At 41.1% G+C, this 18,357-nt stretch overlaps 1 protein-coding gene and 1 non-coding gene across 3 annotated transcripts in view; both read left to right on the top strand.

Annotated features, from left to right (window-relative positions):
• Positions 1 to 18,357, top strand: part of ETV5 (ETS variant transcription factor 5) — a 62,227-nt gene that overhangs the window by 22,238 nt on the left and 21,632 nt on the right. For both annotated transcript variants that reach the window (XM_072807744.1, XM_072807743.1), the window contains exons 6-7: positions 8,913 to 9,042; positions 9,969 to 10,256. In XM_072807744.1, the coding sequence (XP_072663845.1) occupies positions 8,913 to 9,042; positions 9,969 to 10,256 (418 nt within the window). The remainder of the gene's footprint in view (positions 1 to 8,912; positions 9,043 to 9,968; positions 10,257 to 18,357) is intronic.
• On the top strand, positions 2,649 to 2,752 carry LOC140622501 (U6 spliceosomal RNA). Its single transcript, XR_012022259.1, has one exon. It is a non-coding gene; the product is annotated as a U6 spliceosomal RNA (small nuclear RNA).

Here is an 18,357-nt window from a genome sequence, read left to right as displayed (position 1 = left end):
AATACTGTTTTTGATCTAGGATTCAATTAAGAATCCCATATTACATTTATTTTTGTCTCTTTTATCTTCTTTACAACACTCTGTCCTTTTTTTTTTTTTTTTCTTTTTCCTGTAACATTGATATTTTTTTGAAGGGTCTTAGTTTTTTTGTAGTTGTTGACTTTTGGGGAATAAATTCTTTTTTTAAGATTTTATCTATCTGAGAGAGGGAGTGCGGGGGGAGGGGCAGAGGGAGAGGAAGAAAGAATCTGAAGCAGAATTCATGCTAAGTGTGGAGGCCAACGGTGGGTACAGTCTTATGAGAGATCAGGACCTGAGCCTAAACCAAGAGTTGGCTGCTCAACTGACTGAGCCACGCAGGTGCCCCTGGGGGTACATTTTTAAAGGTTACGTAAAGGATATATAAGAAACAACACACAGAAATGCTGGCCTTAGGTCCAGAAATGTCCTATGTTGCTGATTGTCTCACTCTTATATCCACATTATTGGACTGACCTTAAATACTAGTATAAAAGAATAGAGTGAGTCAGATGGAGATATTTGGGTTGGAAATAGTTTGTACATGTTTAAGGAGAGGGCTTTTGAGGGAATCATTAAAATTTTTTTAGCACAGCTTACTAGTTGATTTTACTATTTATGGATGATTTTTTTTTTTTTGCTATATTCAATTTTTAAATTTATGCTTAGCAGGGTTAGCTGTGTCGGGTATTAAAGAAGACAGCACATTCTCCCATACTTCCTCCAATCCTGCTTTTAGAACTTGTGCCCCCTAACTACATTTGATAACATTTGAAATTTTTTATTTTTGGAAACTGTTGCCAGGCAGAATTAATGTGAGCTTTTCTGATGGGTTTGAGCATGTTTCTTATTTGGTTTGGAAATCCAAAAGGCATCTCCTTTCCCAGATGTTCTTTTTAAGTGCCAGGACCTATCCACTTACTTTATCTCTCTTGAACCTTCTTGGTTCCCAGAACAGAGTATTATCTCTTGTTCTTGTCATTCACTAGTAGTGCTGTAGCAATTACAAAGAATATTGAGACATTAGGAATATATTTTATGCTTGAAATGAATTTTTAGTCTACTCAGCCCTAAAATAAAGACCTATTTCTGACCTCTTCTGGTAGTACGGTAGAACTTAAAATGTAAGCCTCAGTCTGTTTACCTCTTTTTTTCTAACTGGCTATTTGCACTTTGTCTCAAAATTTGTCCAAAAAAGCCAGAGTTAAGGAAAGGCAACAGTATACTGGAAAGTCAGCCTGTTGGCTTTGTTGTGCTCTTTAAACCGTAGGTCCCAAGGGACACTGCATCTGATGACTTCAAGCCCTCTGGTCTTTGCTAGTGGGGCACTCTGAGAAGTTAAGGGTACATGAGGAGAGAAGAGGTCACACTTACTCGTTCTGGGTGGCTTCTTTGGTTCTCTTTTGCCAGTGTTATGTTTATATTCACATGTCCTACTTGATGGTTTTTCCCTCTGCCTCTTTCCTTATAGTCTACTCACTGCCATAACCAAAGAACAATATGGGCTGATGTCTCGGGCTCTCCCCCACCCCATGCCTTCTTGAACTAAACAGCACGTATTTCCTTACTATGGAGGGAAATGAGGTGGGATGGTAATGGCCTAAGAGAGGAACAGTGACCTAAAGCTGCTGGGAAAGGGAGTAGCTCAAGAATAGACCTTCACTTTAAAATTATGACTCTGGACTCTTGAGACGTCTCTGACCACAACTATATACATTCCACATTCAGAAGTTCAGTGAGAGGCCCTAGACACATAAACTAGCCACCCGAGACATAGTCTCATGGACATGCCATTTGGAAGCAGGTGTGGGTATTCTGGTCACCTTCCGTCATGAGACACAACTTTCCATGAAAGGTAAGAAGATCAATCGAGTGTGACCAAATAAGGTCCTCCCCCAAGGGCAGGCCTGCACAGCTGATTTGGGAAGGTGAATCTGCCCCGGATGAAAATATTGAAACTGAAGAAGGGAGGAGGAAAACCCCAAAACAAAACCTGAGCAATGACCCCCTGCCCCGCGGGTAGGGGGGTAGGTAGGCAAAGCCTGTGTGTGAAGCGTGAGAAATAACAATGGGCTTAGTCTGTCTCCCTCTCAGACTGCAGTGTCACTGATCAGCACTTTCTTTAACACTCAGCAACGACATGAATGCTATATGTATTCCCAACAAAGTCAGTGGCAAATTGAAACTTTGGTGATTACGGAAGCACCACAGGAAAGGCTTGTTAGACGAGGTGGGTTTTGTCTTTCTAAGGAAAAAAAAAATCCTTTTAAATCAAACTGTCGTTCATCCTATCATTCAACAAAAGTGTTTTCCTTTGTTTTGATCATATGTGCTGTAATAGTGAAGTTCACTGCCAGCACTGGCATGGGGTAGCTGCCTTGGACAGAGTCCACAAGCCTGTACTTGTGGGCAGGAAACAGATTTTGTCAGCAGAGGGAATTATTATTTCTCTTGAATGGGCCAGTTTGTCTATTTTTTCTATTTCAAAACAATTGGGTTATTTCTTTGGAAAACTGTTTCTATACCATCACAGAAGAAAGATTTTCTAAAATACAAGAAATCTTAATAAGTATTTATTAAACTCAATGATGCTGCTTAACAGAGCTTCTTTCTTTAAAAATGAGAAACTTATGCTCACTTCAGCAGCACATAGACTAAAATTGGAAGGATTCAGAGATTAGCATGGCTTCTCTGTAAGGATGACACACAAGTTCAGGAAGCATTCCATATTTTCCTAAAATAACACTCCATGTTAATAGTACTGGAATTAAAATAAAAACCTTAATACAAGCAAAGAGAAACTTAATTGATACATGGCAGTCACAAACTGTACAAACATTTAGATCAAGACTGAGAACTTATCAGAAGACAAGAAGACTCATTGTACCCCCCGAAAAGTACTACCCTCAAAGTAACCTCCATCCTGACTTTGCACACCATGTATTAGTTTCCTGTCCTTCTGAATGTTACATAAATGGACTCACACAGTATGTACTCTTTTGTGTCCAGCGTTTACTCAGCATATCTGTGAGATTCCATGCTGTTCAATGTAATTGTAATTTCTTTATTCTTATTTCTGTGTAGTGCTGAGATTTAGTGGGGTTATTAAGCCTATAGATAAATTTGGGAAGAATTGCTATCTCTACAATGTTAAGCTTTCCAACCCATGAATATGATATATCCTTCCATATATTGAGAGTTCTTTAATTTTCTTGTGCTTTGTAGTTTTTAGTTTAGGCATATTACATATCTTTTACTGGATGTGTGCCTACGTATCTCATGTTACTTGTCACTATTGTAAATTTATTTTTCAAATTTCACATGTATACAGTTCTTTTTTAGATTAGGCTTGTAGCTAGTGATCTTGGTAAATTAGCTTATTGATTCTTATATTTTGTGGGTACTTTTATATTTTCTTTTTTTTTTAAACGGTTTTAAAGATTTTATTTATTTATTCATGAGAGACCCACAGAGAGAGGCAGAGACACAGGCAGAGGGAGAAGCAGGCTCCCTGTGGGGAGCCCGATGTGGGACTCGATCCTGGGACCCCGGGATCACGACCTGAGCCCAAGGCAGATACTCAACCACTGAGCCACCCAGGCGTCCCAGTACTTTTATATTTTCTATGTACAAAATCAGGCCACCTGTGATTAATGCCAGTTATATTTCTTCCTTTCTAATCCTTTTGTTTTTTATTTGTTTTTTTTTACTTATTGAATTGGCTAAGGATCCAGCTTGATTTTTGATCACTGTGTCAGATAGAAAAATCTCCCAAGGAATTCCCATAATAACAAAGCCAACTATAAAGTTAAATGTAGTTGATCTAGATTTATTTTTTTAAGATTTTATTTATTTATTAATGAAAGACAGAGAGAGGCAGAGACACAGGCAGAGAGAGAAGCAGGCTCCATGCAGGGAGCCCGACGTGGGACTCGACCCCGGGTCTCCAGGATCAGGCCCTGGGCTGAAGTCGGTGCTAAACCGCTGAGCCACCCGGGCTGCCCTTGATCTAGATTTAATTTGGTGTTATAGTAGTCTACAAAGCAATATATTGTACTTTGTGTTGCACATTCACAGATAATGGACTAAAATCTGGTCAGACAGGAATCTTTGTCTTTTCTACCCCTGACAAGCAGAGACTTCCATATATATTTATTTGTATATGGTTCCTTAACAGAGTTCTTGCAGTTCATTAGGAGTCCAGACAGCTCACTCAAAGTGTTCTTGCCTCACAGGTGGCACTGAGAGGGGACTGTCCAGAAGCACTTTCAGGAGTGGCAGAGCATTTGGGGAGAGGGTATCCAGGGCAGTAATGTGGGTTCTGGCCAGCCAGTGACTCCTGTGGAAGATACCTGGTCTCCAAAGTCAGGTAGCTGTCTAAATAAGTAGAAGATAATGGTCAGCTGAAATATAGAAGGGAGAATGAGATCTTTTAGGTGGAATGGGAGGCAAGAACTGATAAGAAGCAGAGGCTACCGGAGTCAAGAGATGTTGGTTGCCAGTAGGAGGGAAGGAGGGATCCTGGGCATTTCAGTGGCCTAGGGACAGGGAAGGGATGAGTCGAATGGGGATACAGGTATATCAGATGTGCCTCCAGTTGGAGAATGTAGAGTAAACATGAGGATACAGACTCTGAGAGCTGGCAAAACGTATCCTTCCATTCTCCTCTGGTGTTGTCTTTCTTCTTCATCCCTTCCCCTATTTCTTTTTCTCTCAGATTCTCTCTAGGGGGCAATAAGATAGAATATGATAGAATCACCAAGCACTGTTTAGGTAGGAACCTCGACCACTTAAAGACCCGAGACTGTGCCAGATGACTTAACATTTTGAGCCTGGGCTCTCTCATCCTACTAAAAAGGGAAACCAAAAGTACCTTTCTCATTGAGTTGGGAAGATCGAATAAAATAATGTATGTAAGAGCAACTTGTCACAAAGTAAATGCTAAGGGGTCTGTCTGCTGCCTCTTTCTTTTCGGTCTACCTTGTTCTTTTCCAGAGGTCTTAGTTCTTATTCATTTTTTTTCTTTGTTCTAGAGCACTTTCAACCAGGTGTAATGTGATATTTTTGTTGTTTTTGTTGAAAAAAAAGGTTTATGTCCTCTATTTTTAGTGTGCAAAGTGGGTGAGTGAAATGTCTCCCATTTCTGTCAGTGCAGTAGATCACTGAAATGACAGAAGTGCTTGCGTCCTCTCTAATAACAGCAGCTCCAAGACTTGGAGCAATTACTTTGATTCCTTGAGCCTCACAGTCCTTATAAATGCAGGGGCTTGAATGAGGTGGACTGTGAGGCCCTGGTCTAACTATGATTGCATCTATGAGATGATGCCCAAAGTCCGATTCCTCACTAAATTGAGCGTACCACGAAGAAAAGGCCATGGCCGTTGGGCATGCCATCTGATCCCCTGCATCTCCAGGATGCCTAACCCATAGGAGATGCTCAGTGAGTGGGTGAATGGATGGAGGAGTGAATGATATCTTTACAACAACAAAGGTGATCCATATTCACTGGGGATTATTGTCAGGGCACCATGGGCTTTCTGGGCCCATTTTCTATAGTTCTGAGCTTAAATGCAGAATTTCTAATTGTAGAAAATGTTTGTCAACTTACGTAGTCAACTTTTTTGGCATTTCTTTTCCAGCTTCCTTTGGAGTTCGTGACCCTTTTTCATTCCAGTTCATTGCCATCCTTTGTAGTCCTAGGTCTCTGTCATCATTTAGGAAGCGATGCCTGTGCGAAGTTAAATACTCTATTTTTGAAAGCACAGTGTATAATTACACAACATCATAGCACCATCTGCAAGGTGCTGTGCCATTTTCTGTATTTCTCAAGGCAGCATCACATATCTCATTTTACAAAGGAGGGAACAGACTGAAAGCAAGGAGCATTCCTTGGGCTTCTAAGTCCTTGCTTTAAATACACCACTATCTCTGACTAATGCATGCCATAATTAGGTTCCTTCACATATCCTCTGGCCCAGCAGTCCCTTTGGAGAGCTGAGCCTTCTTCCTTACCACTCCAACGGCCCCTAATGGTTTTCTTGTCACTGATCTGGGAAACTTTCGAATCTCGCTCTGGCTGTGTTCCATTTCCTTCTCTCTCTCTCTCTCTCTCTCTCTCTCTTCATTCCTGGGGAAAAAATATTTATTTTTTTTAAAGATTTTATTTATTTATTCATGAGAAACACAGGCAGAGGGAGAAGCAGGCTCCATGCAAGGAGCCCGACATGGGACTTGATCCGGGAATCCAGGATCACGCCCCGAGCCAAAGGCAGACATTCAACCGCTGAGCCACCCAGGCGTCCCGTAAAAAATATTTATGACTAACACTGCCTCGCTTTGTAGGGTAGATGCAGTCCCAGCCTTCAAGGTTAAGAATTAATTGGAAACATAATCCACTTAGTCACTCATTGTGTTAGTCCATGGAGGCTGCTATAACAAAACATGACAGACAGGGTAACATATAAACAATAGAACTTTATTTCTCAAGTTGTAGAAGCTGGAAGTTTGAGATCAGGGTGCCAGTATGGTCCAGTGAAGGCTCTCTTCTTGTTTTGTCCTAGTGACTTCATGGCTCTGCCCTCATGACATAATCACCTCCCAAAGCCTCCCACTACCACCACCATCACATTAGGGATTAGGATTTCAACATATGAATTTGGGGGGTGGGGACACAGACATTCAGACCATAGCACTCATCAGCTGTTTCTTGAACTCCTCCTTTGTGTAGAGAGCATAAGATTCCAGGTGTAAGACAGTTTGGGGGTGGGATAATATACCATTTACTTTCGAGACAAAACAATAAGATACACACTAAGGGTACCGCATAGATTTGAAGAAATCGAGGCATTGGACTTGGCTGGCAGCTTAGATTCTCTCTCAACATGGGTATATGATGTTCCTGAAGCCATTCGCAAATTTTTCTTTCTGGACATGTTTGGCTTACCCTCTGGTCTTGGTCTTGTCAGCAGAACTGGTTACTTTTTAAACAGTACTCTGAAAATGTCAATTCATTTCCAAAACCTGAAACAAGAAAATTGAGTGATACCATAATGGTCTACTTTCTAAATGTAAGTAAAATAGTGATTATAAATGATTTTAAGTAAAAAAAAAGGAGATTTTTCAAGGTAATGTAACTTTTGCTTACACTGGGGCATCATCAACCTTTCCTCATTATTTTTCCGTAACTTTTGTGACAAAAAGCTAATGAGAGGAAAGGCCGTGGCAAAGAGAAGGGTGCTGAGAACCACTGGAATACCCACTGCATTGGAGAAGTGTTGTCCTGTGTCAGATTGTCTAATTGTCCCATTTCATTTACTAACCACATTCTAACAAGCTTAGCCATTTTCTGTGTCTGAATGTCTGAAAACATTTGATAACAATTGAGGCTTGGCTGCCATGATGTCACCATCAAAAAATCACAAGACTAAGGACTTCTAACTATAATCTTCCAGTTCCAAACTTATTCCATGTGTTTTGGAAAAGCAGTTGGCATGCTGTAGGAAAGGAATTATAAAAACCTATCCTTTCCGGTCAGCCATTGGCAGGACTTTGCTTATAAACTTATCTGTGATAGAGGCATCTATCTCGTTTGTTCACTCCTGAGACCTGAACGTGTGGTTGGAGGTGGCACCTGAGCAACCAGTTGGCCAGAAGATTGTTCGGTCTTATCAGCAGAAAACAGATGATCGTTTAGTTAAGTTTTAGGAGTAAGCATTGAGTCAAACCGAAATTTTAGTGGGTCACCAGGGCACTGATTGTGGTTAGCTATCTAAAGAGACCTTCGATAGAGTGGAGAGTTACTGTCACAAAATTTAACTCAAAAAAAAAAAAATTTAACTCCCCGCTCCCCCAGCCTTCCTGATAGCTGGACAGAGAGCAGCAATTCTAACTCTTAACGTAGAAAACAGACCCCGTGGTGTAGCATCTTTTAGAGTTTGTCCTTCTACTTTGGGTAAAATGCCCTCTCTCAAAACAAGTTAAGTCCTAGATAAGACAGAAAAGGCCAACCTGGTTTTATTTTGTTTCATTTTGCTACCACGTAAAGCTACCTTGGTTTGAAAAACTTTGCCCTCTCAGTATCACATATGGAATATGCACTTGATTTCCAAACATTACACAAGAGCTCTGTGTACTATTTCATCAATTTTGGAGAGGTGATTGGCACTTCTCTGAAAGGATTGGTTATGAAAACCTGCCCTTCTGGATTGGTCGGACGGAAAGGCACAGAGTATACACAAGCACAAAGGTTTCAAGGATTCGTCCTTAACTCAGTTAGCCTTAGCTAGGTTGTGGTTTGGCCCATTGTTGTATTCCTTTGCTTTTAAAATTTTTGAAACGCCATTAAGTATTTCTTACTCAGAACTGATATGTAGAGCTGCTTGACAAAGGACTTTTAAAAAGTCATATATTTAATTTATATGCCTCTGAATAAGAAATGTATTTGCCAGAACAGTTTCAAGCCTCTGGGAAGTTAATGTGCGATGTCTACCAGTATATCTGTGGCTGTTTTTGTCTTTTCTGGAAACAAAATTCTTCATGTCTGCAACCCTTGACATTCTATCACACCTGCATTTTTCTTGACGAACCGACACCTGCAGGAATTTTAAGGGTTTCAAAGCCTCTGCGAAAAGCAAACCCAACACCAACAAAATGGGGGGAGAAAAGACATGGTTAATTAAAAGTGTCAGATGATGACTTCCAACTTGAAAGAACTTTTCATTGGTTTTAGATGGAAGGCTCTGTGTTTAAGTGTTTGGCTTTCTCTGGCATGTGACTTGACATGACTTCCAAGAACAATCAGCTAGTTACAGGGGTTGCAGAAGGAAAGCATTGTGCTCCCTGTTAATCGGCTATCCTCTCTTTGTCCACCCCCTCCATCCCTCTTCTCATTGCAGTGGTGCTTCATGCCCCACCTCCAACCAAGATCAAACGGGAGCTGCACAGCCCCTCCTCGGAGCTGTCATCCTGTAGCCACGAGCAGGCTCTCGGTGCTAACTATGGAGAAAAGTGCCTCTACAGCTATTGGTAAGTGGAGCCAGAGAAAGGCTGGCCAGAAAGGAGCCGTCAGGCTGACGGCTTCAAGTGCTCTTCAGCAGACACTCAGAGTAGCGCTCAGAGTAGTCTCTCGTGGCAATGTCGGCCTCTAGGTGTGTAGCCCAGTACAGATGGGGCCTTTGTGCTGCACATAAAAAGTAAAACTGTTAGACGGGCTCCGCAGGGGAACTGTGTTCATGGGGTACTGAGCCCTCCTGAGGGAAAGAACCTTGAATACTGGGATATTTGATCTGTGGCTTCTAGGGAGGGAAGATATACTTCTCCATGTCTAGCATATGTTAATGTGAACTTTAAGCACCAAAGAAGTAATCTTCAAATCAGAATATATGAAAAAGTCCCAGGGCCTGTGCCCTTTACTTAAGAATATCCAGGCCCCAGGAATGAAGCTTTAATTTTAAAGCATTCTTTGCTCTAGAAGATAAACATAGATCTGCCTGGAAGGGGGAGAAGAGCCGTTAATTCAAGTGATCTTACAGCAGAAAATTTATCTTCAATAGGGAATCTCACTGCTTCCCTGGGACCCTGGAGTACTTGGGAGAGGGGGCCAGGACCCTCCTCCCCAGGGCATAAGTTCCCCGCACCATCCATCCCTACAGGCGCATACATGGAAAATGCTCTTAGAAGGGGGAAAAAGGAAACCGGAAACAGAGGCTAAAATTATCTTTGAGAAGAATCACTAGAAGTGTTAAACAAGTCCCTGTGACGCAGTTGTGTTTGTCACTTTTCGGAGGTACAAATATTCCCTCGGGGCTGCCAGCAATTTAACTATGTTAATGCTGTCATTTCCTGGCAACATGGCCTGCAAGCTAGCCCAGGCGTCCTGGCCGACCTGGCCACCAAGGCTCGGCTCCATCTCCATCGCAGCTTAATGCTTCCTTTTCTCTTTCTGTTTCCAGTGCCTATGATAGGAAGCCTCCCTCCGGGTTCAAGCCATTAACCCCTCCCACCACCCCCCTGTCCCCCACCCATCAGAGCTCCCTCTTCCCCCCGCCCCAGCCAAGTCTGCCCACCCCTGCGCACGCCCCCGCGGCTGGCCCAGTACCAGGGGTGGGCCCTGCCCCCGCCCCCCACTCACTTCCGGAACCTGGACCACAGCAGCAAACCTTTGCGGTCCCCCGGCCACCACATCAGCCCCTGCAGATGCCAAAGATGATGCCTGAAAACCAGTATCCATCAGAACAGAGGTGGGTGCTGATCCGGGCTGCTTTTGCTGCCTCCATCCTCCTCCCCTTGACCCCATGGGGAGAGAGGAAGGAGTTGCTTGTCTTTACCAGGTACCTATAAAGCTCTCATGGTATTGAGGCATCTTGTCAGGTAAGATGAATAATAATAGGAATATGACCTGTTTATATACCACCCTGTTCTTGAGGTACTCAGAGGATCTATGAAGTAGGTGAAGGAGGGATTGTTAGTACCATCGCCCCATTATGGAGGTAGAAGAGTGACTTGACCAGGATACACAGTCTGTTGACGCTCACTGAGGGCGGGCTTCCTGACTCACTGGAGACTGCCTCCTGGTATTGAACCTTGGTTTATGCTACTGAAAAATACTGCATTAACATGGGAAGGTTGCTAAATTACAAAAGGTATTATTACTCGTCTGAGTTTAACACATTTTAACAGGAAATTAGCAAAAGACATTACTTGTAATTACCTACTTGTGAGATAGAAATCTTCTCCTTTCACTCCAGGTAGGTAGTTCTACATTCCTGATAAGGAAATTGAGGCATCAGGAGTAACTTGGCCAGAGTCTCATTCATCAAACAAACTAAAGTGAAAAGGGAACCTCCTCTGCAAACACCAAACTTAACTTCTTAGGTCCTAGCCTTGTAAGTCCATGATCTAGGTATTTTAGAATTCTGGATGCCTGTGGCCTTCCTTTGTACAGGGTGTTCTGGAGACCTCTGTCTTTTTATTTCAAGTCTCTCTGGAATATATATAGATGGGGAGTTGTCAGTGATGTTACCAAGAGTTGCAAGATGGTGACCGTTGCAGTTCCTTCCTCTCTTTCTTGTTTTGCATTGGCTGGGTGTAGGGCTGAGGGGCAAGAGAGGGAGGCTGTATGAATATATACCTTCCCAAGGCCTGGTCCAACCCAAATGCCTCCCAGTATTTGCTCAGGGGTCACATTATTTCTAGATGAAATACAGAAAAGAAAGACATTTTTCTCTGGTTTTGGTCCCCTTTGCCCCTTGCTGTGAAAGTCACCATAAAGACCTACATAATTTGGCTGATTAGTCTTTATTCCCCTAGCGAGGCCCAGAACCATGAACACCAATGATACCTAGGACCCAAGGGGCGAGTGTTGATTGGGGGGCTGGCTCAGTAGTGAGCCTTGGTTTCAATGGGGAGCTCATCCGAAGGAGACAGCTACCACTAAGCTTTGCCAGTTTATTGCCTTGTTAACAGCCTTACACTTCTTCAAGAGAATTCAGAAATCGGATTTTTATGTAAAAATTCCAGGTTGTATGGGGTTTTTTTGTTGTTTTTTTGGTTTGTTTGTTTGGTTTTTTTTTTAAGTTGGCAACTAATTCAAATTAAAAACAACAGCAACATTTGCAGACTAAACAAAACCTCTCTGGGCAAAATCACTCTGCAAGGCTGCCAGTTGGTGAACTCAGGCCTGGATGCCATTTTTATTTCAAAAGTTTTTTGGTTTTGTGTTTTTTAAACAATATCTTCCTGATTTTCTGCAGGGATTATTAATTGAGGAGGAGGGATGGGGCGTACATATATTTGGTATATGAAATACTTAACAAACCTTGTATTTGTTACACTATGTGTATGGTGAGAATTACTCATGTTAAATCTCTTTTATACAGTTCCCTCTCAATCCCTGTTTCTTATCCAGAGGGCTTGAGTGAGGAGAATGTTTGTCCTCTTGCAGCCCAGGCAGACAGGAAGCCTTAGTCTTAGTGGTGATGAAGTAGGTTTGTTGCCAGGCTTCCCAGCCCCCCTCCACCCCCGAAAGGGGGAAGTTTGATCCTGAGATCCAGGAGTATCTGCCCTCAGGTGTCCAAAGAGAGAAAGGCAGGAACCAGAAACCAGATATTTCTTTTTAGCGGGGATTCCTCTGACATCTGCCTGTGGACTTAGTTCCCCTACAGTCTGCCATTAGGAGTAGAGGTCTATTTTTTTAAATATTTTATTTATTTATTCATGAGAGATACAGAGAGAGGCAGAGACATAGGCAGAGAGAGAAGCAGGCTCCCTGTGAGGAGCCTGATGTGGGACTTGATCCCGGACCCTGGGATCACGACCTGAGCCCAAGGCAGGTATTCAACCGCTGAGCCACCCAGGCATCCCAGGAGTACAGGTTGAGAATAAAAAGACCTCTCGTGCTCTAGGCTGATACAGAGATCCTTGAGAGTACTAGGGTGAAGAGCAACACCTGGACACTTAGCCTTCTACCTGAGAACACTGTAGTTGCGAAGTTGCCAGTTACAGGAGTTCTCACAGGGGCTTATTTAAAATGCACATTCCTTACTCTGCCCCAGGTTTTGAGGTGGTGGGTCTGGGGGCATGACCTGGATATTTTATTGTCACACTTTGAAAAATCATGATATAGCTGTTTGTTCTACCCCCATCCTTACTCAAACCCACCTTTTCCTTATGCATCAAGTACCCAGTACTCTGAATTTTGTTCTTATTGCCCTTGTCTATTATTAATGAGGGTATCCATGGGATATTTGTGTGATGCAGATTACACCAAAGACATGACAAATGATTTTGCTTGTAGATACTGGAGAGCACACAGAAAATGAGGCAAACTGGGTAGCCCAGGTGGCTCAGTGGTTTAGCACCGCCTTCAGCCCAGGGCCTGATCCTGGAGACCCAGGATCAAGTCCCACGTCAGGCTCCCTGCATGGAGCCTGCTTGTCCCTCTGCCTGTGTCTCTGCCTCTCTCTCTCTCTCTGTCTCTCATGAATAAATAAATAAAATCTTAAAAAAAAAAGAAAGAAAGAAAATGAGGCAAACTAAAATCCCTGGTCTGATTTTGTAAAAGTAATAGTGACTGCACTTGTGTATGATAACAAGCTTAATAACTCCACCTCTAATAACTATTACACCTGCGCGAAATGGGGCAGATTACTTTCTTTCAGTAATTGTAGTTTGTTCTTTGCTAACTTTCAATCTAAATGCAATCTGAGAATATTACTTCAAAAAGAACCCCCTAACAAAAATATATGGTATTTTGCAGGATATGAAGGAAACAGTCTTTTTTTTTAAGACCTTATTTATTTATTTGAGAGAGAGAACACAAATGGAGGAGGGGCAGAGGGAGAGAGAGAAGCAGACTCTGCTGAGTGTCAGGCCCGATGTGGGGCCCTGATCCCAGGATCCTGAGAGCATGACCTAAGCTGAAGTCGGACACTTAACGACTGAACCACCCAGGTGCTCCAGGAAATAGTCTTATTTGAGCTTTTTAGCAATCCTCTAACCAAAGCGGAGTAAAAAACCCTGTTCCATAGATAAGAATATCAGGCCTCAGAGCAGCTAAGGGGCTTCCTTAATGGTCACATAGCCAAATACAGGGGCCTACATTTAGAAACCAAAACATTTATAACTGCACTGTTTTGGTTATGATTTGGGGGAAGGGGGTTGCTAACATCCTCTTAAACTACCAGAACTTTACCCATGTTTTAAATTACAAAACCCTGCTAAATTCCTGCTTCACTCATCTAAACTCATGTTGTGACAGATAGCTTTTTTGTTTTGCTCACAGTATGCCTTATCTCTGCTGTTGAATAAACTTTTTGAGGCTTAAAAACCATGATTTAGAACCCTCTCAGCCCAGTATCATACTTGTCCTCAGTTTATGTTTACTGATAGTGACAGCAGCTTGCTAGGATTATACTTTAAACAAATAAAATATAATCTATTCAAAAGTACATTCTTAATGTTCTATATAATCTTAGTATATAATTTTTCACAAGTCGTAAGTTATTTTTAGAAGATAAATACTGTGTTTGGAAGCCATGATTTATATTCGTGATTTCCTCCCCCCCAAGGAGAGGGGAAATAAAGCATGTAATTTGGCATGTTGAGACATGTTCCATTTATCCTTAAAGACCAGCTGCTCCTTAAAGAGGAGGCGTGTTTTTCGTTCAGCCATCCTAATCTTAAAAGTTTTATCATCATGCTGCTTACGATGTTTATATGGGCTGGGTGAGGGAAATTTAGAAAATGTTCCTGTGTTATAAGTATTGTACTGGCCAAGTATGATTTTGTCCTTTGTTACACCATTTCTCATTACATCTCAAGTTGAAAGAGTCCCCATAATTCAACTGAAGAGGCTCCACTAGGAAATTTATCATGTAAAAATTTTGGAATACACTGCTCTCTCACTTAGCATCAAGAAGCAAATCTCAAGAAATGACGGCATTCAAGACAGTACGGCTGGTGGAAAAATCCCCTGCTTTTTTGATGTTTTCCAAGGGCATCAGTATTGTGATAGGCTATCCTGCTGAAATTGATAGAATAGAATGTCCCAGAGTCATCAAGAAAGGATCAGTTATGCGAATCACCTAACCTGTTCGGGAAAGTTCTCTCCCACAGTGGTTATAAGCAAAGCTTTAAAGCTTAAAGGAATGAGCTTAAGTTTTGTGGATATGTGATTTGATAGGTAACTATTCATTCCCTAAAGATGCTGTATAGATTAAGAGATTTAATATACTCAGGGCTTTCTGTTGTTTCCACTTCCTCTCATAAAGTCCATCCCCAATAAAGTGCCGTTCATTTTTGTCCTTTAGATTTTGTAGTTTTTAGAGAGGGAAGAACTTGACTGTGAGTCATATTTGTAGCCTGGCCTGGAATGAAGTGAATGTGTCTGACGCATCTCCTCTCCACGCACTGCTGTTAATAGCATGTTATGTATGGTAGCACAAATTCACTTTGGGATCCGAAACTGAGTTTTGGAGATGCTTAATGGAACCTTCTTTGACAGACTGAATAATGTACTTCTAATGGTTAGAGTATGAGGTGTTTTAGTTTTGAATCTTAGAGGGATTGTTTTTAACATTTCACTATATTTACCTAGTTGTTTTGTTACCTTTTATCAAACTAAGGGAAATTTCCTTCTATTCCTAGTTGACTCAGAGGTTGTTGTTGGTTTTTTTTAAGATTTTATTTATTTATTCATGAGAGACACACAGAGAGAGGCAGAGACACAGGCAGAGGGAGAAGCAGGTGCCCTGCAGGGAGCCTGACGTGGAACTCGATCTTGGGATCCTGGAATCGAATCACACCCTGAGCCAAAGGCAGACACTCAACCACTGAGCCACCCAGGCATCCCTACTCAGAGTTTTAAATATGAATGAATATTGAATTTTATCAAATATTTTTTCTGTGTCTTTTGACATCATCAAATTAATTTTCTCCTTCCATTTCCTAATGTAGTGAGTTATACTGGTTTATTTGAAACAAACCTTGTATTTGTGTACTAAATCCAACTTATTTGTTATGTGTTACCTTTTTTGCATTCCTGGACTTTTTATTCTAATATATATTGAGGATGTCTGCATCTGTATAGGAAAAAAAATAATAACGTATAATTTTTTTCTTATATTATCCTTGTTGGGTTTTAGCATTGAAGTTATTCTCATCAAATGAGTAGAGGGTATCCTCCTTTTTATGTATGCTAGATTAACACATGTGAAATTGGAAATATTTATTCCTTGAATTTTTGGAAGAATTTACCAGTAAAACCATTTAGGCCTGATATTTTCTTTGTGGACAGATTTTTAATTACCGGTTAAGCATCTTCACTTTTCTGGTCTTGCTCTGAATTTCTATTTAGTTGAGTGAATTTAATAAATTACTTTTTCTGGGAATTTTTCCATTTTGTGTGAGTTTTAAAATTAATTGCCATAAAATCTCTAGTTAGTCCTTGGCAGACAATGTCATTTGTCTTTTCAACAAATCAACTTTGGTTTTGCTCATCCTCTCTATTAGGTGTTTTCTATTTCATTAATTTCTCTCTATTCTTACTAAAATTTTTTATTCATTCTTTCATTGTTTTTTTCTTTTTTTAAAATTTTAATTTATTTTATTTTTATTTTTTTGTTTGTTTTTCTTTTCCTAACTGCCTTGGTTGGATGATTCATGCATTAATTTTTTTAGCTTTTTTTTTCTTTATTTTTTTCTTAGTATTTTATTTAGAGAGAGGCGAGACACAGGCAGAGGGAGAAGCAGGCTCCACACAGGAAGCCTGATGCAGGACTAGATCCCAGGATTCCAGGATCATGCCCTGAGCCAAAGTCAGATGCTCAACCTCTGAGCCACCCTGGCCTCCCACTTTTTTTTCTTTATAGTGTAACATATAACCAAATTAAACTTCTCCTAAGGCTGGGGTGACCAGATACTCAGTTTGTCCCAGGTCACTTATGTTTGGTGCCTAATGGAAGTTACTGCTCATAGCTTTCCTTTTTACTCCCCCAAATGTCCTGATTTGGACAATCAATTATTTGATTTCCGTACCCAAGTCCTGCTTTAGCTGCATCCCACAAGTTCTGATTTAAATTAAAGTTCTGATTTAATTTCAAAGCTCAGTTCTAAGCATTTTCTATTTTTTTCTCTCAATCCTGTAGTTCTTTAAAAATATATTGTTTAATTTCCAAACATATGGGAGTTTTCTAGCTGTCTGGACTATATGATTTTTATTTCAATATCATCAAGAAAGTATTTAAAAGCAGTCACAGAAAGAGTATAGGTTCTAGAGTTGGGTCTGGGATTGAATCCCAGCTTGCTGCTTCCTCTCTGTATGACCTCAGGTAGGCACTTAACTTTGTCTAAGTTTTGGTTTCTTCATCTGAAAATGGGAGAATGGTACTTAACACATGGAATCATTGGGTGGATTAGATGAAGTCATACCAGCACAGAGAAGGTATTCAGTAAACGCTAGCTTCTGTGACACTTTCATTCCATAAAGGAATCTTCCTAAAATGTTGCAGATAACACAGCTTAGAAACTTCTGTTGCTGCATTGGTTAAGTTTTTAACGTGTAAACCTCTCTTTATCCCTAATCTTTGTATCATCAGGCATATTAATGTTATACACATAAAGCTAACACTCTCACCAGCTGTTATTCTGAGAATATCTTGTATTTCCATCACCATCCTTCTCTGTTTGATGTTAGGAAATCAGACAAACATCGAGTCTCTTAAAGGACATATTTTGTTCCTCATCTATCAGTGTTTTTATCATAGTTGAGATGGGCCACATTTGAGTTTCGGCAGTGCTAACAGGCCTCACAGAGCCCCGAGAGCTTTTTCAGAGTTCTGTGGTGTGCTTTTAGGGAGTGTTTGAGTTTGGTTTTGTAATAGTGTCTGGCTCTTGGTAGATGGCAGGAAAGTAAACATTAGTGTGAAATAAATGTGAATACAAATAGCATTTTCATTCTGAGAAAGGAGAATGGATATTGGCTAGGCAACTAGTGGAGTCTGTTATGTGTGTGTTAAAGTTTTCTCCCGGTTCCTTAAGATCTCCCCTTACTGTCTAGCTTCTGAATTTAGCCTTCTGGGGTGGGTCAAGGGGGAGATGGGGCAGTTGATGGTAGTGTTTGAAAATAACATATATTGAGAACTTAACAGCCAGCCAGGCCCTATTTCTTGCATTAGTTTTTGTAATCTTTACAACAAACCTTTGGACAGGTATCCTGGTTGTCCTTACTTTATTGACAAGGAAGGTGAGGCTCAGAGCAGTTACATAACTCACCCAAGGTCACACAGACAGTAAACGGTAAAGATTGGATTTCAGCCCAGGATCTTCTTCCTTTACGGCCACAGCCTCTTACCCAGTTATGCTGCGTCCCTGTTCTATCTTCTCTTAGCCTAAATGGATATATTAAGTGCATGGTGGTGGTTTCTTGGCCGATTTTATGTATCATCTCCCAGCTGGCCTCTGAACCATGGCTACTTTACCTGGCATCCATAGTCACTGTGTAGCCTTCGTCAAATCCACACTTTTCTCCTTTCTTCCTCTGAGCATTGTGTTTACTCTGTGTGTTGGCAGCAGAAACCGAAAAGGAAATGCAGAAAAAGCATCTAACGGTTTTCATAACGTAAACCAAATGTTGGTAGCGTGGGTGAGCTCTTGGGAGGAAAGGCGCTATATAAATCTGACAAATAAATAAATAACTGGTTCTTTAAATAAACTGGTACCGAAAAAGCCTTAATCCGTAACCTATTGAATTTATGCTCCCTCGATAGTCAGAAATCTCCTTTTGCTCAGCAACTGTGAGTTCACTAGGGCCTGAGGAGTTCTGTTGGGATGACGGGTGTGGGA

This window comes from Canis lupus, chromosome 31 (assembly GCF_048164855.1).
Source record: "Canis lupus baileyi chromosome 31, mCanLup2.hap1, whole genome shotgun sequence".
Classification (NCBI taxonomy): Eukaryota; Metazoa; Chordata; class Mammalia; order Carnivora; family Canidae; genus Canis; species Canis lupus.
The sequence above is the reverse complement of the archived record's forward strand: the minus strand, read 5'-3'. Positions and strand labels throughout refer to the sequence as shown.